The 25,432-nt window shown below is 45.7% G+C and overlaps 1 protein-coding gene across 1 annotated transcript in view; it reads left to right on the top strand.

Annotated features, from left to right (window-relative positions):
- Positions 1–25,432, top strand: part of ccn4b (cellular communication network factor 4b) — a 97,216-nt gene that overhangs the window by 47,470 nt on the left and 24,314 nt on the right. Inside the window, exon 2 of the mRNA XM_067978661.1 lies at positions 21,878–22,166. Coding sequence (XP_067834762.1) covers positions 21,878–22,166 — 289 coding nt within the window. The remainder of the gene's footprint in view (positions 1–21,877; positions 22,167–25,432) is intronic.

Genomic DNA, 25,432 nt, shown 5'->3' with positions numbered 1-25,432 from the left:
GTCTTGTGGTGGTAGGGTTCCCAAGGATGTAGAGAATTGTAGATGGCATCCATTGTGGTCATCCAGGCACCAACCCACTGGCCTATATGAACTGAAGGGGCTTCTACTCTATTATTGCCATCTCCTGCACATTGTACAACTTTGCAATATGAAGTAGCATCAGGGTGAGGAATCCCAGGGTCAACCAGTGCCAGAGAAGGGCATTGATGAAGACCTGGAAAAAATGGGTGGAGACTCACAGTTTGTTGGCTGTGTTGCACGTTGATGATGTGGGAGAAATAAAGTTTGAGTGCAGTGGGCGAGTTCAGTCAGCATTGGGTTGCAGGGGCTGGAGGAAGTACACTCAATGATGGCAGCCTGCACACATTTGGACATGATTTTTATGTAATATACTTTGATCCGATTACATTTCCATGTCAGTCTTCAGAATCAGATTTAAAGCCCAGTTTCCCAGCTTATCGGAATTTGATTGACTGAAAACTAGCCTTTAAATCCAGTTTTCAGCCAATAGAAATTTTTTTGTTTTTTAAAACCATGCCTCCACCTCTAAAACAGATTATGGGAGAGGAGAGGCAGGGAATAAACACCCATGAAAACTAAAAGAGTTGGGGGAGAGGGGTTTCAAAATAGGTAAAACAATGAATATTAATTAGAATTAAAGTGATAATTAAAACTAGGATATAGAGAGAATAGAGAACAGAAGGAAAAAAACAAATGTGAACATAAGTAAGGTATGTATATGGTTTCATTTTTGGGGGTAAAACTGTGTGCTAGGAGTTTAGTAATTTAGTGTTAATATTATTCCTGACGAGTGCTTTTGTTACTGTCATATTTGTCTAATTAGTGTTTATTTTGTGTGTGTTTACTGGTGTGATATTGGTGTTGAGTAGTTTTATTACTGTAATATTAACATAAGTATTTTTAATTGCTGTATTGGGTTTAAGTAGTTTTATTACTGTAGTATTAGCATTGGTTTATGATATTTCATTACTATAGTATTAGTGTTTGAGTAATTTTATGAAATATTAGTGTTTGTTTGTTTATTAACATAACCTGACTCTGCTCTTGCTTCAGTCCATCTGTTGCTGAAACCCTCATTTACGCCTTGAGACTCAACTACTCTAATGTTCTTACGTCCTCTGTAAACTTCAGGTCATTCAAAACTCTGCTGCCCATATCCTAATCCACACCAAGTCCCACTCACCCATCACCCCAGTCCTACTTGGCTCCCGATCCCTCAACGCCTCAAATTTAAAGTTCTCCTCCTTGTGCTTAAATCCATTCACCGCTCCTTATCTCTGTAACCTCCTCCAATCTTACAACTCCCCCTACCAAACTGTCTGTTCCTCTGACTCTGGCCTCTTGTTCATCACCCCCCATCCTTTCAGTCCACTATTGGCAACTGTGCCTTCAACTACCTAGGCCCCATGCTCTGGAATTCCCCCTTAAACCCCTCTGTTTTTCTAACTCCCTCTCCTTCTTCAAGACCCTCCCTAAAATCCATCTCTTTGACCCAAGTTTTTGTTCCCTCCTAATATCTCTTCTTTGGCTGAGTGTCCAATTTCTCCTTACGCCTCTGTGAAGCACCATGGGATGGTTTTTTCTATGTTAAAGGCACTAGGTAAATGTAAGTTATTGTTCTTTTTGAATAGTTTTAATACTGTAATATTAGCCTTTCTTTCAGTCATTTTATTACTGTAATATTTGAAAGTCTTCCAGCACATAACACTTGTGCACAAAAAATAAGCACAAGAAAAAACAAATTAAAACAAATTATTGCTGGTGACCAAATAATGGTGGAGTGTTTTTTTTCATTCGTTCATGGGATGTGGGCTTCGCTGGCAAGGCCAGCATTTATTGCCCATCCCTAATTGCCCTTGACAAGGTGGTGATGAGCGATCTTCTTGAACCACTGCAGTCCATGTGGTGAAGGTTCTCCCACAGTGCTGTTATGGAAGGGAGTTCCAGGATTTTGACCCAGTGACGATGAAGGAACGGTGATATATTTCCAAGTCGGGATGGTGTGTGACTTGGAGGGGAACATTCAGGTGGTGTTGTTCCCATGTGCCTGCTACCCTTGTCCTTCTAGGTGGTAGAGATCGTGGGTTTGGGAGGTGTTGTTGAAGAAGCCAGAAGCCTTGGCAAGTTGCTGCAGTGCATCCTGTGGATGGTACACACTGCAGCCACTGTGCGCCGGTGGTGCGGGTGGTGGATGGGGTACCATACACATGAGGCTAGTGCTGTCAGGGATCAATCCCTGGCTTGTCTGCTCAGATACACTGAGATTTGCTTTCATTCTTGTTTAATCTGCCCCTGTCTGGTTGAAATTTTGTACTGACGTTACCATAAAACATGGAGCGCTGAGTGAAGTGGCGCTGCAGGCTGCTAATGGATTTCACAGAAGGCTTAATTCTGTCGTCACCCATCTCTCCACCCCCACCTTCGAAGTATTGGTTTTTCTCCCCCACCTGTGCTTAATTTTATTGCACTCCGCTCTCTAACCCTGTGAGATAGTGTTTCTGATTTATGGCCTGGGGGTCATTTTCAGGCTGCCTCCTTCTCATCTCTGGCATAGAATTACATAGAATTACTGCCTCTGGGCCTCCATTCAAGGCTTGCATGACTGCAGGATGTTATCTGAGCTACATAACAATCAGGAAGGTGCTTTATTTTCCCTCTCTAATCAGGGACGATTCCGATCAATTATAGTACTCACAATACTATCCCAGTCTAGATGGGATAACACAGCACAGACCATGTATGTAATATATAATAAGTACAGTGACTGTAAATTCTATACAATGTATAGTGGCTATGTCATTTTTATTTGCAGATAATATATAGTTTATTATCTGCAATAACTATATAATTTTATAGAATATGAATGGACTGCAGTCTCTGTTATATAAACTGTGTGAACTCTATGTTACATATATTAGGACAGACAACTCAATCTCTATAAAACATGTAGGGACATGGAATCACTAATGGTCCATCTTCCCCTTACTGGTAACATTCAGCGATTTAAAGATAAGCGGCTGCATAGGAGTGCAAAATGTTAGATTTAGTCAGGAAGGGGAAGCAACAATAAATCTTGAGGTGTTCAAACCAGATTGATCTCTTACCAAGCTTTCGGCCCACAGATGTAAGGCCCAGAGGTAGCAGTTGAACCAGGAGAAATAACGGGAGAAAGAGACTATCTGGGATCTAATGCAGAGGCAAGGTGGCGATGGCAGTGATCAATGGAATCGTCAATATCATTAAAGGTGAAAGGAGAAGGTTGATTTTGAGAAAATTGATGAGGGTTACGGTTAATTTTTTCCCATGGTTCTGAGGATCAAACCGGAGGAGGTTTGATTGTCAGGGCGATTTGTATTAGGCAGGAGATGAGAAAGTCTGTGACATTACATGATATTACACAAGGTTTTCACAATCACTACATTTATTAGACCAATGTTATATAATCTAAAGTGTGAAACCCATTTTACAATTCTCTACTCTGAGAGAGGTTTTTTTTTAATTTGTTCATGGGATGTGGGCATCGTTGGTGAGGCTGGCATTTATTGCCCATTCCTAATTGCCCTTGAGAAGGTGGTGGTGATCTGCCTTCTTGAACTGCTGCAGTCCGTGTGGTGAAGGTTCTCCCACAGTGCTGTTAGGAAGGGAGTTCCAGGATTTTGACCCAGCGATGATGAAGGAACGGTATATTTCCAAGTCGAGATGGTGTGTGATTTGGAGGGGAACGTGCAGGTGGTGTCGTTCCCATGTGCCTGCTGCTCTTGTCCTTCTAGGTGATAGAGGTCGCGGGTTTGGGTCTGTCAGTGATAGAGATCTTGAGAGATTTCAAACCCCTGTGTCTTAATGAGATCAAGGGGGTGGGCATGTCTATAGGCAGGGAGTAGATGTGGAAGATGAATTTCAGGGAAACGAAAAGGGCAATGAAGTTATTGGAGGTCAGGGATAAGAAGTCATTTGGCCCAAAATCAGAGGGCAGGCAGGCGGGAGGAGACTTCAGTGAAGAAGACCCCGGGGACTTGTATACCTGTATGGGAGTACCTTCACCCCATGGATAGCAGCAAGAAGAAGGTCCACCATCACCTTCTCAAGGGCAACTAGGGATGGGTGATAAATGCCAGCCTTGCTGGTGGCGCCCACATGCCAAAAATGAATTTTTTAAAAACTTAGACTGATGATAGATGAAGGCAGCTTTGAAGAATGGTGGGAATTGTAGTAATAGGTGACCTGTTCAAAGATAGAGAAAGAGGAGAGGAGTAGAGAGTAAGGTGGTATTAGGAGATGATAGCCACGCTGACACCACTGCAGTTTGTGTGGGAGGTGTGGTGGAACGAGAAACCATGCAAGAGTAATCTACATTTAGCTTACATGTGTTACATAAATTAAGGTTTGCAAACCATGTTCAGATTGGCTGTTTTGACCAACCGTTTTGCTTACAATTATAAACACAGCTTGCCATTTTACTATGTTGCCTTACAGTTTCTTCTATGTGTCCTTTGTGATACCAAATGCTATCATCCCAAAATTCACATCGTTTCTTGGTGAGGAAATCACATAATCTGGATCGGGGGAGGAGAGGGAGGAATTTGTGTCAGAACTTAGTTCCACGGCATATCTCCCCTATCATGCACCGATGTAGAATTTTGACTGTGTGAAATCAATGTAAGAGGAGACAATGACAGGATGATGATCACAGGAAGTCGGCCTATTGTACAACTAATGTATAGTAAGCCTGCACAATACAAGCCTACCAACCATACAACAGGCATAAGTGGGACCCACCTATGGGTACGGTAGCATAGTGGTTATGTTACTGGACTAGTAATCCAAGAGGCCTGGACTAATAATCTGGAGTCATGAGTTCAAATCCTGCGACGACATCTGGGGAATTAAAATTCAATTAATTAAATAAAATCTGGAATTAAAATACCAGTATCAGTAATGGTGGCCATGAAACTACCGGATTGTTGTAAAAACCCATCTGGTTCACTAATATCCTTTAGGGAAGGAAACCTGCCTTCCTTACCTGGTATGGCCTATATGTGACTCCAGACCCACAGCAATGTGGTTGATTCTTAATTGACCTCTGAAATGACCTAGCAAGCCACTCAGTTGTAAAATCTCGCTTAAAAAAAGTCATAATAAGAATAAAACCGGACGGACCACCCGGCATCAGACCACTAGGCACCGGACACGACAAAGGCAAACCAAGCCCAGTCGACCCTGCAAAGTCCTCCTCACTAACATCTGGGGACTTATGCCAAAATTGGGAGAGCTGTCCCGCACACTAGTCAAGCAACAGCCTGACGTAGCCATACTCACAGAATCATACCTTTCAGCCAACGTCCCAGACTCTTCCATCACCATCCCTGGGTATGTCCTGTCCCACCGGCAGGACAGACCCACCAGAGGTGGTGGTACAGTGATATACAGTCAGGAGGGAGTGGCCCTGGGAGTCCTCAACATTGACTCTGGACCCCATGAAATCTCATGGCATCAGGTCAAACATGGGCAAGGAAACCTCCTGCTGATTACCACCTACTGCCCTCCCTCAGCTGATGAATCAGTCCTCCTCCATGTTGAGCAGCAATTGGAGGAAGCACTGAGGGTAGTAAGGGCACAGAATGTACTCTAGGTGAGGGACTTCAATGTCCATCACCAGGAGTGGCTCGGTAGCACGACAACTGACCGAGCTGGCCGAGTCCTGAAGGACATAGCTGCCAGACTGGGCCTGTGGCAGGTGGAGAGCGAGCCAACATGAGGGAAAAAGTTACTTGACCTCGTCCTCGCCAATTTACTTGTCGCAAATGCATCTGTCCATGACAGTATTCGTAGGAGTGACCACCGCACAATCCTCGTGGAGATGAAGTCCCGTCTTCGCACTGAGGACACCATCCAACGTGTTGTGTGGCACTACCACCGTGCTAAATGGGATAGATTCAGAACAGATCTAGCAGCTCAAAACTGGGCATCCATGAGGCGCTGTGGGCCATCAACAGCAGCAGAATTGTATTCCAGCACAATCTGTAACCTCATGGCCCGGCATATTCCTCACTCTACCATTACCAACAAGCCAGGGGATCAATCCTGGTTCAATGAGGAGTGTAGAACAGCATGCCAGGAGCAGCACCAGGCGTACCTAAAAATGAGGTGCCAACCTGGTGAAGCTACAACTCAGGACTACATGCATACTCAACAGCGGAAGCAATATGCTACAGACAGAGCTAAGCGATTCCACAACCAACGGATCAGATCAAAGCTCTGCAGTCCTGCCACGTCCAGTCGTGAATGGTGGTGGACAATTATATGATTAATGGGAGGAGGAGGCTCTGTAAACATTCCCTTCCTCAATGATGGCGGAGTCCAGCACTTGAGTGCAAAAGACAAGGCTGAAGCGTTTGCAACCATCTTCAGCCAGGAGTGCCGAGTGGATGATTCATCTCGGCCTCCTCCCGATATCCCCACCATCACAGAAGCCAATCTTCAGCCAATTCGATTCACTCCACGTGATATCAAGAAATGGCTGAGTGCACTGGATACATCAAAGGCTATGGGCCCCGACAACATCCCGGCTATAGTGCTGAAGACTTGTGCTCCAGAACTAGCCTCGCCTCTAGCCAAGCCGTTCCAGTACAGCTACAACACTGGCATCTACCTGACAATGTGGAAAATTGCCCAGGTATGTCCTGTCCACAAAAAGGAGGACAAATCCAATCCGGACAATTACCGCCCCATCAGTCTGCTCCTGATCATCAGCAAAGTGGTGGAAGGTGTCGTCGACAGTGCTATCAAGCGGCACTTACTCACCAATAACCTGCTCACTGATACTTAGTTTGGGTTCCACCAGGACCACTCGGCTCCAGATCCCATTACAGCCTTGGTCCAAACATGGACAAAAGAGCTGAATTCCAGAGGTGAGGTGAGAGTGACTGCCCTTGACATCAAGGCAGCATTTGACCGAGTGTGGCACCAAGGAACCCTAGTAAAATTGAAGTCAATGGGAACCAAGGGAAAACTCTCCAGTGGCTGGAGTCATACCTAGCACAAAGGAAGATGGTAGTGGTTGTTGGAGGCCAATCACCTCAGCCCCAGGACATTTGCTGCAGGAGTTCCTCAAGGCAGTGTCCTAGGCCCAACCATCTTCAGCTGCTTCATCAATGACCTTCCCTCCATCATAAGGTCAGAAATGGGGATGTTCGCTGATGATTGCACAGTGTTCAGTTCCATTCGCAACCCCTCAGATAATGGAGCAGTCCAAGCCCGCATGCAACAAGACCTGGACAACATCCAGGCTTGGGCTGATAAATGGCAAGTAACATTGGCGCCAGACAAGTGCCAGGCAATGACCATCTCCAACAAGAGAGAGTTTAACCACCTCCCCTTGACATTCAACGGCATTACCATCGCCAGATCCCCCACCATCAACATCCTGGGGGTCACCATTGACCAGAAACCTAACTAGGCCAGCCATATAAATACTGTGGCTTCAAGAGCAGGTCAGAGGCTGGGTATTCTGCGGCGAGTGACTCACCTCCTGACTCCCCAAAGCCTTTCCACCATCTACAAGGCACAAGTCAGAAGTGTGATGGAATACTGTTCACTTGCCTGGATGAGTGCAGCTCCAACAACACAAGAAGCTCGACACCATCCAGGACAAAGCAGCCCGCTTGATTGGCACCCCATCCACCACCCTAAACATTCACTCCCTTCACCACCGGCGCACAGTGGCTGCAGTGTGTACCATCCACAGGATGCACTGCAGCAACTTGCCAAGGCTTCTTCGACAGCACCTCCCAAACCCGCGAACTCTACCACCTAGAAGGACAAGAGCAGCAGGCACATGGGAACAACACCACCTGCACGTTCCCCTCCAAGTCACACACCATCCCGACTTGAAAATATATCGCCGTTCCTTCGTCGTTGCTGGGTCAAAATCCTGGAACTCCCTTCCCAACAGTACTGTGGGAGAACCTTCACCACACGGACTGCAGCGGTTCAAGAAGGCGGCTCACCACCACCTTCTCAAGGGCAATTAGGGATGGGCAATAAATGCTGGCCTCGCCAGCGACGCCCACATCCCATGAACAAATAAAAAAAACAATGCTGTTTCCCAACAGCAATCGATCTCAGAGAGGTTGATTAAACAGTCATCCTTATAAGCAGCGCATTCCAGATCATAACAACTCACTGCATAAAGAAATTTCTCCTCATCTCTCCTCTGGTTCTTTTGCCAATTATCTTAAATCTGTGACCTCTGTTTAACAACCCGCCCGCCAGTGGAATCAGTTTCTCCTTATTTACTCTATTGAAACCTTTCATAATTTTGAACACGTCTATTAAATCTCCCCTTGACTTCTCTGCTGTAAGGAGAACAAGTCCAGCTTCTCTCGTCTCTCCACATAACTGGTCCCTCATCCCTGCTATCATTCTGGTAAATCTCCTGTGCAACCTCTCCAAGGCCTTGACATCCTTCCTAAAGTGTGGTGTGCAGAATTGGACACAATACTCCAGCTGAGGCCTAACCAGTGATTTATAAAGGTTTGGCATAACTTCCTTACTTTTGTACTCTTATACCTCTATTACCATTAGGAAAGTAGCAACCAAACCACAGATGACTTAAGGAGATAAAAAGAATTTATTCTCTGACAAGTTCGACCAGCCTCCATTACCTCTCACCAACAGAGCAGCAAGGTGTCACTGTGAAATTCCACAGGGCAGATACTTCCACCCATCAGGCTTGCCCTGGACTGTCCATTTTTAATGCTACGACCCTGTCCCTGGGATTTGGGATGGGGTCAGGGTCAGCCTGATGGGCGGAAGTCCCATCTCACCCCATTTTCAGTGGCACAGCAGCCCACAAGGAATTTCCAGGCCCATGAGTTGAGTGAAATCAATAATTTTTTTATAATTATATTTCCTTTCAAAAGTTTTCTGAGAGGTTGATCACAGCAGCTCCCTGTGTAAAGTGCCAGGTGGGCAAACCCCGTCATTACTTTTAACCTGACTTGCCAACTGCCATGGAAGTCTGCAGCTTGCACTCAGATGAGTTGTTGCTTCCTGAGCTCCTTTCAATGTTGGCATTGTAAGAGCTTTCTTCAGCTCTTCCTGTCCAGCTGAAGTGAAGTTCCTCATTTGCCTTCACTGAGATTCCTCAATTCAAAAAAACAGGAGTCCTGAAATCCATTTTGGCACTAACTGAGCATCTAGACAGCTCCAAATACCAATTGACTTGCCCTACATTCCAGTAATATTCAGGGTCTGGAGGCAAGTTGCTGTTCACTTTCAATAGTTCAAAGTGTAAAAGCTAGGGTCAAATGTCAACATCTTGATTCCTCCTGATACATCCCTTTCTCTTTTAAAGTCAAGTAAACAGAAATCAGAGCACTGTATTTAACTGTTCAAATAACCAGGTGTGGCTTACAGTGAGATGCCAAATATTTTCTCATCAATCATAGCATTCTAGAGGGTGTGCACGGTGTAGAGAAGAGGGACACGGGCAGTATATGTGATTGGCTTGAACGTGGCCGCATGTTTTTTTTGGAGTCGAAGATGGCTCCATGCAGCCTGGAGGTTTGACTCCGTCACGGTTACAGTGAGACGGTGTTGATTGATGGATGCAGATGTTGTACTGATGCTTTTTCTCTCTGGGCCTGTTAAAATGTAATCTATGAAAACAATTCCAGGGGCTGTATCATCACACTGTGGGGATGTTGGGGAGGTGGGGGGTGGAAGGGACAGCTATCTTGTCAATGGCACAGACACAGAATACAAACTTCAATTTGCCTTTGGTATTACCCATTTTTTTTCAGGGAGGGGGAGTGCAGGAATAGTTCAATTGTACCCTTACATGTGGCTCCAATCCAAGCCTGATTTTTCAGGTTCTCCTTTTAGCAATGAGTTCAAGATGGTAAAAGCACAGTCATTAACCCCACCGTGCGTACCGTCCACAGTACATATGGAGCCAGCGGTGGCCCTTCAGTGTCTTGCCCAATAGGCCATTCTACATCTGAGCCTGGACATGGTGCATCAGCAGATTATTTGACCTTGGAGAGGGCATTACAATTGAGGCCTACCCTATTCTCACCTGACATATTGACATGGTCTCTGCTTCAGTCACTTACGCTGGTAGTGCATTCAACGGCCTCACAACCCTCTGTATAAAAAGGATTCTCCTGCTGTATGTCCTAAATCTCTTACATTTAATCTTATATTTATATCCCCTCATTCTAGACCCCTCAACCACTGGAAACAGTGAGGCCTAAATTCATTATCGTCCAAAACCGGGTATGATCCTTGTGGCGCACAGCCAAGGAGCACTAAAACGAAGAGGCCCGAGGACCATCCTAAATTTGTCCTGGGGCCTTATCATCATGACTGCGGCAAGCTGCGGGTGCCAGTCGGGCGTCCCAACGCAGTTCGCCAGTCTGCGCCCTTCTAATTTCAGCCGGCGGCGCACAGGTGAATCCGGGGAGGGGGATGTACGAGCGCGGGCCGGCATCGGCTGCAGCGTTAACGTGGAGGCAGGAGGAACATGCCTGCTCCTTCTGGCTCCACATCAAGGTAAGTTTAAAAAACTCGCTTGCAGGCTTCTTCTGCGGCCCCAAGTGGCCTTTAAAAGGACTTTTGGATAGGCCGCTGTAGAGTCTGAAAAATTAGTCGGAGCCTGCAGCAACATCAGCTCCAACTATTCCTCACCAATTCCGGTAGCTGGTCCGGAAATGGGCGCAGGAGCCTCATCTCAATATTGATGTTTTCATATTTAATTGAAGACTCCAAAATTTTCCCTACCACACATGTTTTTCTAGCTTTATTTGCAACACACATGGCTGCATGACTCTTGCTTCTTTCTGTTTCTAATACTCGCGCTCCATTGGGGCAACACAAAGATGAGGATTGTTAGATTTATTGCTCCTCTGAGGGTGCTGAGTTCTGATATGCCTCCCCCCACTTCCCATCCGTAACTCATTCCCAAAACAAGGCTCCGTAACTTCTAACCCTTCGCCGTCCCAGTTGCTGAGATGGAATGATAGGTATTCCTGTCCTCCTGTTTGCTTTTCCCGGCTTTCTGTTGTGTCCTCAAGCTATTTGCCATCTGATTTTGTAACTGGTCGTACTGTCTGTGCCATAATGCAGCTAAAGTGCATTGGATTTTGAATAGAAAGTGTTAAGAGAAAATGCTGTAAATTCATGGCAGGTCAGTCAGCATCTGAAAGAGAAGAAGAGGTTAATGCTTTGAGTGCTTTTTGGCTCTGACCAGTGTGCATTTCTAGCAATTGTGGTTTTCTTTTTGTCTTCCAGAAATGTTACTCGTGTAAGTAGTTGGGTGACAGGCATTTGGCCTGAGGCCTAATGGAATTTGGGTCTCTGTGCGATTTTCCTCTTCCTCCTCCTCAGTCATTCCCCCACTCTTCATCCTGGGTCAATTCTCGATCTCACCAGGCTCTCCAGTACTGGTGGAGCAAGTAGGGGTTAAGTACTTCTGAAGAATATCGGCAAACCAGTCCATGTTCTTAGCGCTCTATTACAACGCAGCACTGCCAGAGGCCTGGAAGCAGGTTCATTTTCTATCTCTTATGTCTTTCTCTTCCTCTCTTTTTTTCTCTCTCTTGTTTCTTTTACTTTTTTTCTCTCCTTTGCTCTCTCTCTTTCTCTCCCTCTCTTTTCTCTCTGGTTAGGGGAGAACTGAAGCAAGGGGGGAAATATATTTGGAATAGGAGGATGAAATAATAGCAATCATTATTACCTAAAAGTGGTACTTTTTTTTAAATTATTTGTTTTAGAATTTTTTTTTACACATCAAGTTTAAGGATGCCGATGATAGGGAATGGAACACTTTCCAATTTGGGCACCAGATGTCACCATCAAGCACTCCCAAGTCAGGAATGTTAATATGGCTTAATTCCAGCCTCAGAAAAGCACTACCAACTGCAGCAGCAATACATTTCCACTTCCCACATGAGAAGTCCGTATGGAGTCACAATGTTTATGCCTGTTAATTCTGGTAATGAATGGTTTAATGCTGAATAGTTGTACCCACTGGATTGGAAGAGTACCCAAGGATAAGGGCTAGAGTGAAATATAAATCTAACCTACCATGGACCAGTGGCTTCACAAATATACTGAGCGACTGTATCGTATTTCATTGGGAAGTTCTAAAAATAGTCACAGAATTTATGATGAACTGGCAGACTACTAAGGGGCCACTAAGGGAAAGTATTAAACTGGTGCAATAAGAGGTGCTCTTCTGAATTAATGGCTTAGCCACATTGTGTGAATAAAGTTTAGGGAGCATTACTCTGCAGCTAACTTACTTGATCCAGAAGTGCTTGATTCTGACACTGAGTGCAGAAACTGAGAAAACGTTCCATTTCCCAACACCAATATCCCCACCTTGATGAGCACAAAATTTGCCAGAAGTGTTTTGTGTTGAAATTTCTGCCCCATGAAGCTCCTGGCCAATATGCCACTCCTTACAATTGGCCTCCTTTTCACTCTTAAAGTGCCACCTGTTTTTTATGTATGACGGTGTTCTTTGAATAGTGTCATGGGATCTTTCACATCCACCTGAGAAGCTTAGAAAGATAGAAAAATTTATGGCACAGAAGGAGGCCATTTGGCCCAACATGTCTGTGCCGGTTGAAAAAGAGCTACCCAGTCTAATCCCACTTTCCAACACTTGGTCCGTAGCCCTGTAGGTCACGGCACTTCAAGTGCACATCCAAATACTTTTTAAATGAGTTGAGGGTTTCTGCCTCTACCACCCTCTCGGGCAGTGAGTTCCAGACCCCCACCACCCTCTGGGTGAAAACATTTTTCATCAACTCCCCTCTAATCCTTCTGCCAATTACTAGAAACCTCTCTGCTATGGGAAATGGGTCCTTCCTATCCACTCTATCTGGGCCCCTTATAATTTTGTACACCTCAATTAAATCTCCCCTCAACCTCCTTTGTTCCAAAGAGAACAACCCCAGCCTATCCAATCTTTGCTCATAGCTAAAATTCTCCAATCCTGGCAACATCCTCATCAATCTCCTTTGTACTCTCTAGTACAATCACATCTTTTCCGTAATGTGGTGACCAGAACTGTACGCAGTATTCAAGCTGTGGCCTAAGTTGTGTTTTATACAGTTCCAGCATAACCTCCCTGCTCTTATATTCTATGTCTCAGCTAATAAAGGACAGTATTCCATATGCTTTCTTAACCACCTTATCTACCTGTCCTGCTACCTTCAGGGATCTGTGGACATGCACTCCAAGGACCCTCACTTCCTCTACACCTTTCAGTATCCTCCCATTTATTGTGTACTCCCTTGCCTTGTTTGCCCTCCCCAAATGCATTACCTCACACTTCGCCAGATTGAATTCCATTTGCCACTTTTCTGCCCACCTGACCAGTCCATTGATATCTTCCTGCAGTCGACAGCTTTCCTCCTTACTATCAACCACACGGCCAATTTTTGTATCATCTGCAAACTTCTTAATCATGCCCCCTACATTTAAGTCTAAATCATTAATATACATCACAAAAATCAAAGGACCTAATACTGAGCCCTGCGGAACACCACTGGAAACAGCCTTCCAGTCACAAAAACACCCGTCGACCATTACCCTTTGCTTCCTGCCACTGAGCCAATTCTGGATCCAATTTGCTACTTTCCCTTGGATTACTTTTTTGACCAGTCTACCTTGTCAAAAGACCTTGCTAAAATCCATGTACACTACATCAAATGCGCTACCCTCATTGACCCTCCTTGTTACCGCCTCAAAAAATTCAATCAAGTTAGTCAGACATGACCTTCCCTTAAATCCATGCTGACTGTCCTTGGTTACTCCTTGCCTTTCTAAGTGACGGTTTATACTGTCCCTCAGAATTGATTCCAATAATTTGCCCACCACAGATGTTAGACAGACTGGCCTGTAATTACTAGGACTATCCTTTTATCCCTTTTTAAACAACGGTACGTTAGCAGTTCTCCAATCCTCCGGCACCACGCCTGTAACCAGGGAAGATTGGAAAATGATGGTCAGAGCCTCCGCTATTTCCTCCCTTGCTTCTTTTAACAGGGATACATTTCATCCGAGCCTGGCGATTTATCTACTTTCAAAGATGCTAAACCCCTTAATACTTCCTCTCTCACTATGCTTATCCCATCCAATATTTCACACTCCTCCTCCTTAACTACAATCTCTGCATCGTCCCTCTCTTTTGTGAAGACAGACGCAAAGTACTCATTAAGAACCGTATCCACATCTTCCTCCTCCACACATAGGTTATCTTTTTGCCCAATTGAGAACTTTTACTCCTGTTCTATCTTTGTCCTTTTCCATAACTATGCTAAATCTAACTGAATTATGATCACTACCACCAAAATGCTCTCCCACTGATACTCCTTCCACCTGCACAGCCTTATTTCCTAAAACTAAATCCAGAACTGCCCCCTCTCTTGTTGGGCTTGCTACGTACTGGCTAAAAAAGTTCTCCTGAATGCAGTTTAAGAATTCTGCGCCCTCTATACCTGTAACACTGATTCTATCCCGGTTAATATTAGGGTAGTTGAAATCCCCTACTATTACTGCCCTATTTTTGCACTTCTCAGAAATCTGCCTACATATTTGCTCTTCTATTTCCCTCTGACTGTTCGGAGATCTATAGTGCACTCCCAGGAGTGTGAGTGACCCTTTATTTGTCCCTTAGCTTAACCCATATGGCCTCATTTGATAATCCTTTTAACATATCATCCCTCCTCACAGCTGTAATTGTTTCTTTAACCAATATTGCCACACCCCTGTCCTTTTTTATCCCCCTCTCTATCTTGTCTGAAAACGCTGTAACCAGGAACGTTAAGCTTCCATTTCCAGCTGTTTCTCTCCCTTCTGAATCTATGCTCAGATTCCCATTCCCCTGCCGAGCTAGTTTAAACCCTCCCCAACAGAACTAGCAAACCTCTCCATGAGGATATTGGTCCCTGCCCTGTTGAGGTGCAACCTGTTTGGCCTGTACAGGTCCCACCTCCCCCAGAACCAGTCCCAATGCCACTGGAATCTAAAGCCCTCCCTCCTGCACCATCTCTCCAGCCAATCATCCATCTGCACTATCCTCCTATTCCTATACTCACTATATAGTTGGTGGCACCAGCAGTAACCTGGAGATTACTATCTTTTGAGGTCCTGCTTAGTAATTTCTATCCTTGCTCCTTAAATTCTGCCTGCAGGACCTCATCCCTCTTTCTCCCTATGTCATTGGTACCGATATGGACCTCTGGCTGCTCACCCTCCCCCACAGAATGTTCTGCAGCCGCTCAGTGACATCCTTGACCCTGGCACCAGGGAGGCAACATACCATCCTGGAATCACTTCTGCGGCCGCAGAAACACCTGTCTGTTCCCCTAGCAATAGAATCCCCTATCACTTTTGCTCTCCTGACCTTTCTCCTCCCCTCTGTACAGCTGAGCCACCCATGGTGCTGTGGACTTGGCTCTGGCTGAATTCCCTACTGTTAGAGAGCGAGATGCACTCAGGGGACTCCTGCACTACCTGCCTGCTCCTCCTTGTCTGTCTGGCGGTCACCCAGTCCCTCTCTGCCTGCACTCTCTTAAGCTGCGGGGTGACCACCTCCTGAAACGTGCTATCCATGTAGCTCTGAGCCTCGTGGATGTACTGCAGTGATGCCAGCTGCTGCTCAAGCTCCAAAACCTGGTGCTCAAGCTCCTCCAGCTGACGACACTTCCTGCACCTGTTATTGTCCAGGACCTGGACAGCGTCCTGGAGTTCCCACATGACACAAGATATGAATTCCACAGGACTGAGCTGCCCTGCCATGCCTCGATTTATTATATTATTAACTTAACCTAAGAGAAATAAACTTAAAAACTTAAAAAAAACACTCACCAGAGAAAAAACTCACCAGCTATTCACCAATCAGCAATTCTCTCCTCTCTCGCTCCTCCTTTCATTGCTGATCCCGCGCTCCGTTCTCTCTCTCCTCTCTCGCTCCTCCTTTCATTGCTGATCCCGCGCTCCGTTCTCTCTCTCCTCTCTCGCTCCTCCTTTCATTGCTGATCCTGCGCTCCGTTCTCTCTCTCCTCTCTCGCTCCTCCTTTCATTGCTGATCCTGCGCTCTGTTCTCTCCTCTCTCGCTCCTCCTTTCATTGCTGATCCTGCGCTCCGTTCTCTCCTCTCTCGCTCCTCCTTTCATTGCTGATCCTGCGCTCTGTTCTCTCTCTCCTCTCTCGCTCCTCCTTTCATTGCTGATCCTGCGCACCGTGCTCTCTCTCCTGTCTCGCTCCTCCTTTCATCGCTGATCCCGCGTTCCTCTCTCCTTTTATCGCTGATCCCACGCTCCCTCTCTCTCTCCTCTCTCTCCTTTTATTACTGATCCCACGCCCCGCTCTCTCTCTCTCCTCTTTCATTCCTCCTTTCATCACTGATCCCGTGTTCCACTATCTCCTTTTATTGCCGATCCTGTGCTCTGCTCTCTCTTTCCTCTCTCGTTCCTCTTATCGCTGATCCCGCTCTCTACTCTCGCTCTCTCCTCCTTTTATCGCTCATCTTGCACTCTGCTCTCCCTCTCCTCTCTTGCTCCTCCTTCTATCGCCGATCCCACGCTCTGCCCTCTCCTCCTTTTATTGCTGATCTCGTGCTCTGCTCTCCTGCTCCTCTCTCGCTCCTTCTTTCATCGCTGATCCCGCATTCCTCTCTCACTCCTTTTATTGCCGATCCCACGCTCCACTCTTTCTCTTCTCTCTCTCCTTTTATTACTGACCCGCGCTCCACTCTCTTTCTCCTCTCTCTCCTTTTATTGCCGATCCCGTGCTCTGCTCTCTCCTCTTTCACTCCTCCTTTTATCGCTGATCTCGTGACCTGCTCTCTCTCTCCTCTCTCGCTCCTCCTTTCATTGCTGATCCCATGCTGCGCTCTCTCTCCTCTCTCACTCCTTTTACTGCTGATCCCACGCTCCACTGTCTGCTCTCTCCATTTATCGCTGATGCCGCGCTCCACTCTCTCCTTTTATCGCTGATCTTTGGCTCTGCTCTCCCTCTCCTCTCTAGCTCCTTCTTTTATCGCTGATCCCGCGCTCCGCTCTCTCTCCTTTTATCGTTGATCCCACACTCCACACTCTCTCCTTTTATCACTGATAGCACGCTCCACACTCTCTCCTTTTATCACTGATCCCGCGCTCCACACTCTCTCCTTTTATCACTGATCCCTCGCTCCACAATCTCTCCTTTTATCACTGATCCCGCGCTCCACAATCTCTCCTTTTATCACTGATCCCGCGCTCCACACTCTCTCCTTTTATCACTGATCCCACACTCCACTCTCTCTCCTTTTATCACTGATCCCGCGCTCCACACTCTCTCCTTTTATCACTGATCCCACACTCCACTCTCTCTCCTTTTATCACTGATCCCACACTCCACACTCTCTCCTTTTATCACTGATCCCACGCTCCACTCTCTCTCCTTTTATCACTGATCCCGCGCTCCACTCTCTCTCCTTTTATCACTGATCCCGCGCTCCACACTCTCTCCTTTTATCACTGATCCCACTCTCCACACTCTCTCCTTTTATCACTGATCCCACGCTCCACACTCTCTCCTTTTATCACTGATCCCACTCTCCACAATCTCTCCTTTTATCACTGATCCCGCGCTCCACACTCTCTCCTTTTATCACTGATCCCACTCTCCACACTCTCTCCTTTTATCACTGATCCCACTCTCCACACTCTCTCCTTTTATCACTGATCCCGCGCTCCACACTCTCTCCTTTTATCACTGATCCCACACTCCACACTCTCTCCTTTTATCACTGATCCCACGCTCCACACTCTCTCCTTTTATCACTGATCCCACTCTCCACACTCTCTCCTTTTATCACTGATCCCACGCTCTACTCTCTCTCCTTTTATCACTGATCCCACGCTCTACTCTCTCTCCTTTTATCACTGATCCCACACTCCACACTCTCTCCTTTTATCACTGATCCCACGCTCTACTCTCTCTCCTTTTATCACTGATCCCACGCTCCACACTCTCTCCTTTTATCACTGATCCCACTCTCCACACTCTCTCCCTTTATCACTGATCCCGCGCTCCACACTCTCTCCTTTTATCACTGATCCCACTCTCCACTCTCTCTCCTTTTATCACTGATCCCACGCTCCACACTCTCTCCTTTTATCACTGATCCCACTCTCCACTCTCTCTCCTTTTATCACTGATCCCACTCTCCACACTCTCTCCTTTTATCACTGATCCCGCGCTCCGCTCTCTCTCCTTTTATCACTGATCCCACTCTCCACACTCTCTCCTTTTATCACTGATCCCACTCTCCACTCTCTCTCCTTTTATCACTGATCCCGCGCTCCGCTCTCTCTCCTTTTATCACTGATCCCTCGCTCCGCTCTCTCTCCTTTTATCACTGATCCCACGCTCCACACTCTCTCCTTTTATCACTGATCCCGCACTCCACTCTCTCTTTCCTCTATCGCTTCTCCTTTCAACGCTGATCCTGCGCTCCTCTCTCTCCTCTCGTTCCTCCTTTTATCGCTGATCCCGTGCTCCTCCTCCTCCAAGTTTAATGTCCCAGCTGGTAGACGGCATCTCTGACAGTGCAGCACTCACTCAGTACCGCACTGAGATGTCAGCCTGAATTATGTGCTCAAGCCGTGGAAAGTGATTGAGAGTTAGGGGAGATAGAATAGTGTATGAGATTTTTTTTTAAACAATTTCAGGATTGGCCGGACCCCTCTCTTCCAACAACAACAACAACAATAACAACAACAACAGCTTGCATTTATGTAGCGCCTATGATATAGTAAAAGGTCCCAAGGCGCTTCACAGGAGCGATTATCAAACAAAATTTGACACCAAGCCGCATAAGGGGATATTAGGACAGGCGACCAAAAGCTTGGTCAAAGAGGTTTAAAGGAGGAGAGAGAGGTAGAGAGGAGGAGAGGTTTAAGGAGGGAATTCCAAAGTTTAGGACCTAGGCAGCTGAAGTGATTAAAATCAGGGATGCGCAGGAGACATTCCAGTCCTGTATATTCCTATGTGCTTGAATTATTTTATGTAGTTACAACCATATTCACCATTTCTCAGTGGACAGGATTTTCTCTCGCATTAAAATAGTTAGTAATTTCTAGGTTCAAGTCTAATTTTTAACAATTTAATTTTCTCCTATGTATTTATGTGTCTTATTTATGCGGATGTTGGTTATTAAGCTTTTATTCAGTTTTCATCCCCCCTCCCTGAAGTTACTGACTTATCATGCCCTCACTCAAAGTCAACATGATAACATTCAGAGACAGGAGCTCTGAATATTTTTTTCTTTCCCCTCCCTAGCCTAGAGGCACTGAGGTCAGCAGTTGTGACCCGAACACAACCTGGATGAGATCACCTTACTCAGCACAGATAAGGAGCCAAAGGCAGAATGATTTGATAAAAGAATGAACGATGACTCAAAGATATTAACATACTGCCAGTTGTGTTGAAGTCAGAGGAGTACTTGATGAAATAAAATTCTCACTATTTTATTGAGATCATTCTAATTCAAAACAGAAGTTGGTGTCATAAAGCATGGATTCTCACTAATGACTCAGCCAGTTTATCCAGTGATAGCTGAGTCATACAGAGCACAAGGCCCCAGCTTCTGTCCCCAGGTCTGTGCTAACTTAGTTGATCTCCGGTAATGTGGCAGAAGGGAGGGACAATTGGCCAGAGTTCTTACTCCAAACTGAGATCCAACAACTTCTGCTGGATATGCACCGAATGACATCAGGTGAGGATAAGACGGCGCTCGGCCGAATATCCTTGTGACATTCAATGTCAAGACCCAGACATGAAATAAGGACACTCGGGAGAGGTACTGGGAGTGGAGTGGGCACACACAATGCCACATCAGCAAAGGGTCAAAGTCTTGAGGAGAGAAGTAGAAGGGGGAAAATAAACAGATTTTGTTTTCAAAATGTTCCCCACTGGTGATAGGAGTGCACTAGTGCCTGAGTGCAGTGATGAATGATAACCATAGGCAAGCATTACCCCTTTTGTGACATTGCTACGAGTTACTGAGCAGATGTTAACAGACACATTCCATTCACACTGGAGTTTTATCTGAATTTTCATACTTATCAAGATGATGTTATCAGTGGCGGGGAATGGATGTTTTTTCCATACCTGACATTTCAGTGTCAGCGTTAAATGTTCCCAGGTCAGTAACAGTACAGTAGCTGCCCTATATTTGATGCAGAGTAAAGCTCTCCCACTGCCCCAGCATAATATCTCAGTCCCAACCTCAAAAGAGTGTCCCCTACTGCACCAGTTGGAGAGTTCCAGTTTCCACATCAGCCTAACCGACTCAGACTGACTTGTATGGGAAATCGCACTGGCACGATAGATGTGATCATCTGAGATATATGTTTCGTGAAATAACTCTAGTGTCAAATTAAGGACAGTTTTGTGATGTGAGGACTGGGTGGAGACTACCCAAAGTTATTTAACATAGGACCATAGGAAAAGGTCTGGGCTGGATTCTAAAGTCAGAAGTAAAAGAACAGTATGCTAACCCAGTGTGCCACCCTGTCCCTCTCCCATGGAAAAAGGAACAGGCACCTCCAACAACATTAGGTAGTTGGCAGAACCAGAATCTCAGAAGAACGCTCTTTACAGTGCCAGTGTGAATGTTTTTCCATTGTCTGTGCCAGCCACTGTGAGGCAGACAGAGGGAACCTGTGGTATCAGCCTTGGCTCAGTGGTAGCACTCTTGACTCTGAGACAGAAGGTCATGAGTTCAAAACCCACTCCAGAAACTTGAGCACTTAATACAGTCTGACAGTTCAGTGCAGTGTTAAGAGAGTGTGGCATTGTCAGAGGTGCCATCTTTCCGATGAGATGTTAAACGAAGACCTCTCAGGTAGATGTAAATGATCCTATGGCACTATTCGAAGAAAGGTTGCTCCTAGTGTCCCGGCCAATATTGATCCCTCAATCAACATCACTAAAAACAAATTTTCTAGTTGTGTATCTCATTGCTGTTTGTGGGACCTTGCTGTGTGCTGCATTTCCCTACATTACAACAGTGACTGTACTTCATTGGCTGTAGGGTGCGTTGGGATAAATATCAGCCAGGTCACCAAAGAGAACTCCTCTGCTCTTCTTTGAAATAGTCTTGGGATCTTTTAAGTCTATCTGAGAGGGCAAGCAGGGCCTCGGTTTAACGCCTCATCTGAAAATCAGCACCTCCAACAGTGCAGCACTCCCGTAGTACTGCACTGGAGAGTCAGCCTGGATTTTGTGCTCAAGTCTCTGGAGTGGGTCTTGAACCCACAACCTTCTGATTCAGAGGCAAGATTGCCACCATTGAGCCATAGCTGGGCACTGGGACCTATATTTAACTGAGATACTCAGTCTTATTTTTGTTCCCATTCCAATTTTCTCCCCTCCTCTCTAGGCTCAGTGTCGTGCTGGAGAAGACGGCCACCCACCTTCTGGTACCTAACCCATATGATTATTCTTCCCATTTGAGCCTCAACAGGATAATCGGCCTGAAAGTGTCACAGCGGAGAGTGATCCCATCTTCACTCGACACGTGGCACTTTCCAGCAGAGGTCGCTGGATCGTGATCAGGAACAGTCATCCTACCTGATTTCCCCTCCCTGTTCCCAGTCCAAGGATCGAAGGTCAATTATAGCATCCAAATTTCTGCACCCAATTGATATTAGTTATCTTAGCACAGGCCAGGGATGGAATCTGGTATCATACAGTCTATAGACTCAGCCACCTCTGATAGCTCACCACCATCCCTTTTATATTTTGAAATCTTCCTTTAATTCTATTTCTAACTCTGTTCTCTCTTCCTACAGGTCCTTGCCCAAAATTCCACAGCAGCTTCAGAGGGGGATGAGAACACGACGGATTTCGTCCACCCGAATAACCGCACGCAATACTGCCACTGGCCTTGCCAGTGTCTGAAGCGCACGCCCAAGTGTCGACCTGGAATTAGCTTGGTGATGGATGGCTGCGAGTGCTGTAAGGCATGTGCCAAACAGCAGGGAGAGAACTGTACCGAGGCAGATACCTGCGATTACCACAAAGGACTGTACTGCGACTATAGTGGGGACACCCCTAGGTACGAAGTAGGAATATGTGCATGTAAGTGAAATATATATTTTGGTAACTTACACAAAATAAATACCTTTGTGAGAGATTTAAAGGGACACATCATTCTTGGAGGACAGGGGCTGCTTTCAATCTAAAGTACTCACCAAGAAAGGTTGTGGCAACTATCAATGTGCTCTCAATTTCCAGAAAGCCTTCAATAAAGTGCGACATGAAAGGCTTGCTACACAAGCTTAAGGCAATAGGTACATAAGAACATAAGAAATAGGAGCAGGAGTAGGCCATACGGCCCCTCGAGCCTACTCCACCATTGAATAAGATCATGGCTGATCTTTGACCTCAACTCCACTTTCCTGCCCGATCCCCATATCCCTTGATTCCCCTAGAGTCCAAAAATCTATCTATCTCAGCCTTGAATATATTCAACCACTCAGTATCCACAGCCCTCTGGGGTAGAAAATTTCAAAGATTCACAACCCTCTGAGTGAAGAAATTACTCCTCATCTCAGTCTTTATTGCTGACCCGTTGTCCTCCGACTATGCCCTCTAGTTCTAGACTCTCCAGCAAGGGGAAACAACCTCTCAGCCTCTACCTTGTCAAGCCCCCTCAGAATTTTCTTTGGTTCAATGAGTTCACCTCTCATTCTTCTAAACTCTAGACAGTATAGGCCCATTCTACTCAACCTCTCCTCATAGGACAACCCTCTCATCCCAGGAATTAATCTAGTGAACCTTCGTTGCACAGCCTCCAAGGCAAGTATACCCTTCCTTAGATAAGGAGACTAAAACTATATGCAGTACTCCAGGTGTGGTCTCATTAAAGCCCTGTACAATTGTAGCAAGACTTCCTTACTCTTGTACTCCAACACTCTTGCAATAAAGGCAAACATACCATTTGCCTTCCTAATTGCTTGCTGTACCTGCATGTTAACTTTCTGCCTTTCTTGTGCATAGAATCATAGAATCATAGAAAGATTACAGCACGGAAGGAGGCCATTCAGCCCATCGAGTCCGCGCCGGCTCTATGGAAGAGCAATCCAGCTAATCCCACTCCCCCGCCCTTTCCCCGTAGCCCTGCAATTATTTTCCTTTCAAGTACTTATCCAGTTACCTTTTTGAAGGCCATGATTGAATCTGCCTCCACCAACCCCTCGGGCAGTGCACTCCAGATCCTAATCACTCGCTATGTAAGGCAGTTTTTCCTCATGTCACCTTTGGTTCTTTTGCCAATCACCCTGAATCTATGTCCTCTGGTTCTTGACCCTTCCGCCACTGAGAACAGTTTCTCTCTATCTACTCTGTCTAGACCCTTCATGATTTTGAATACCTCTATCAAATCTCCTCGCAACCGTCTCTGTTCCAAGGAGAACAACCCCTGCTTCTCCAATCTATCCACGTAACTAAAGTCCCTCATCCCTGGAGTCATTCTAGTAAATCTCTTCTGCACCCTCTCTAAAGCCTTTACATCTTTCCTGAAGTGCGATGCCCAGAACTAAACACAATACTCCAGTTGTAGCCGAACCAGTGTTTTATAAAGGTTCATCATGACTTCCATACTTTTGTACTCTATGCCTCTATTTATAAAGCCCAGGATCCCGTATGCTTTTTTAACCACTTTCTCAACCTGCCCTGCCACCTTCAACGATTTGGGCACATGAACCCCCAGATCTCTCTGTTCCTGTATCCCTTTTAGAATTGTGCCCTCTAGTTTATATTGCCTCTCTTCGTTCTTTCTACCAAAATGTATCACTTCGCATTTTTCTGCCCTAAATTTCATCTGCCATGTGTCCACCCATGCTACCAGCTTATTGAAGTTTATCACTATCCTCCTCACTGTTCACTACCCTTCCAAGTTTCGTGTCATCTGCAAATTTGGAAATTGTGCCCTGTATACCCAAGTTCAAGTTATTAATATATATCAAGAAAAGCAGTGATCCCAGCACTGGCCCCTGGGGAACACCACTGCTCACCACTACTCTCCGTTTCCTATCCCTTAGCCAATTCTGTATCCATGTTGCTACTGTCCCTTTTATTTTGATAAGCCTACCATGCGGCACTTTATCAAATGCCTTTTGAAAGTCCATGTACACCACATCAACTGCATTGCCCTCATCTACCCTCTCTGTTACCTCATCAAAAAATTCTATCAGGTTAATTAAACACAATTTGCCTTTAACAAATCCATGCTGACTTTCCCTAATCAATCCACCCTCGACCAAGTGACTGTTAATTCTGTCCCGGATTATCGTTTCCAAAAGTTTCCCCATCACTGAGGTTAAACTGACTGGCCTATAGTTGCTGGGTTTAGCCTTACATCCTTTTTTGAACAAGGATGTAATATTTGCAATTCTCCAGCCCTCTGGCACCACCCCCATATCTACAGATGTTTGGAAGATTATGGTCAGTACCTCCACAATTTCCATCCTTACTTCCCTCAGCAACCTGGGATGCATCCCATCCAGACCAGGTGACTTATCTACTTTAAGTACAGCTATCCTTTCAAGTACCTCTTCTTTCTCAATTTTTAGCTCATCCTGTATCTCAACCATACCTTCCTTTACTGAGACTGTGGCAGTATCTTCTTCCTTGGTAAAGACAGATGCAAAGTACTCATTTAGTACCTCAGCCATCCTCTCTGCCTTCATGAATAGATCTCCTTTATGGCCCATAATCGGTCCCACCCCTCCTCCTACTACCTGTTTACTGTTTACATAACTGTAGAAGACTTTTGGATTCCCTTTTATGTTGGTCACTAGTCTATTCTCATACTATCTCTTTGCCCCTCTTATTTCCTTTTTTACTTCCCCTCTGAACTTTCTATATTCTGCCTGGTTCTCACTCGTGTCATACTCCCCTTTTTTTCATTTCATCTTAATCACTATCTCTTTTGTCATCCAGGGAGCTCTGGCTTTAGTTGCCCTATCTTTCTGCCTCGTGGGAATGTGCCTGGACTGTACCCCAAACATCTCCTCCTTAAAGGCTGCCCACTGTTCAATTACAGTTTTGCCTGCCAATCTTTGATTCCAATTTACCTGGGCCAGATCTGTCCTCATGCCATTGAAATTGGCCCTCCTCCAATTGAGTATTTTTATATTAGAGTGGTTCATGTCTTTTTCCGTAGCTATTCTAAATCTTATGATACTCAGATCGCTGCTCCCTAAATGCTCCCCCACTGACACTTGCTCCATTTGGCCCACCTCATTCCCTAGAACCAGGTCCAGCAATGCCTCCTTCCTCGTTGGGTCAGAAACGCGCTGGTTAAGAAAGTTTTCCTGAACACATTTCAAAAATTCCTTCCC

The sequence above is a fragment of the Heptranchias perlo genome, chromosome 3 (assembly GCF_035084215.1).
Source record: "Heptranchias perlo isolate sHepPer1 chromosome 3, sHepPer1.hap1, whole genome shotgun sequence".
NCBI lineage: Eukaryota > Metazoa > Chordata > Chondrichthyes > Hexanchiformes > Hexanchidae > Heptranchias > Heptranchias perlo.
This window is presented reverse-complemented; position numbering and strand designations above follow the sequence as displayed.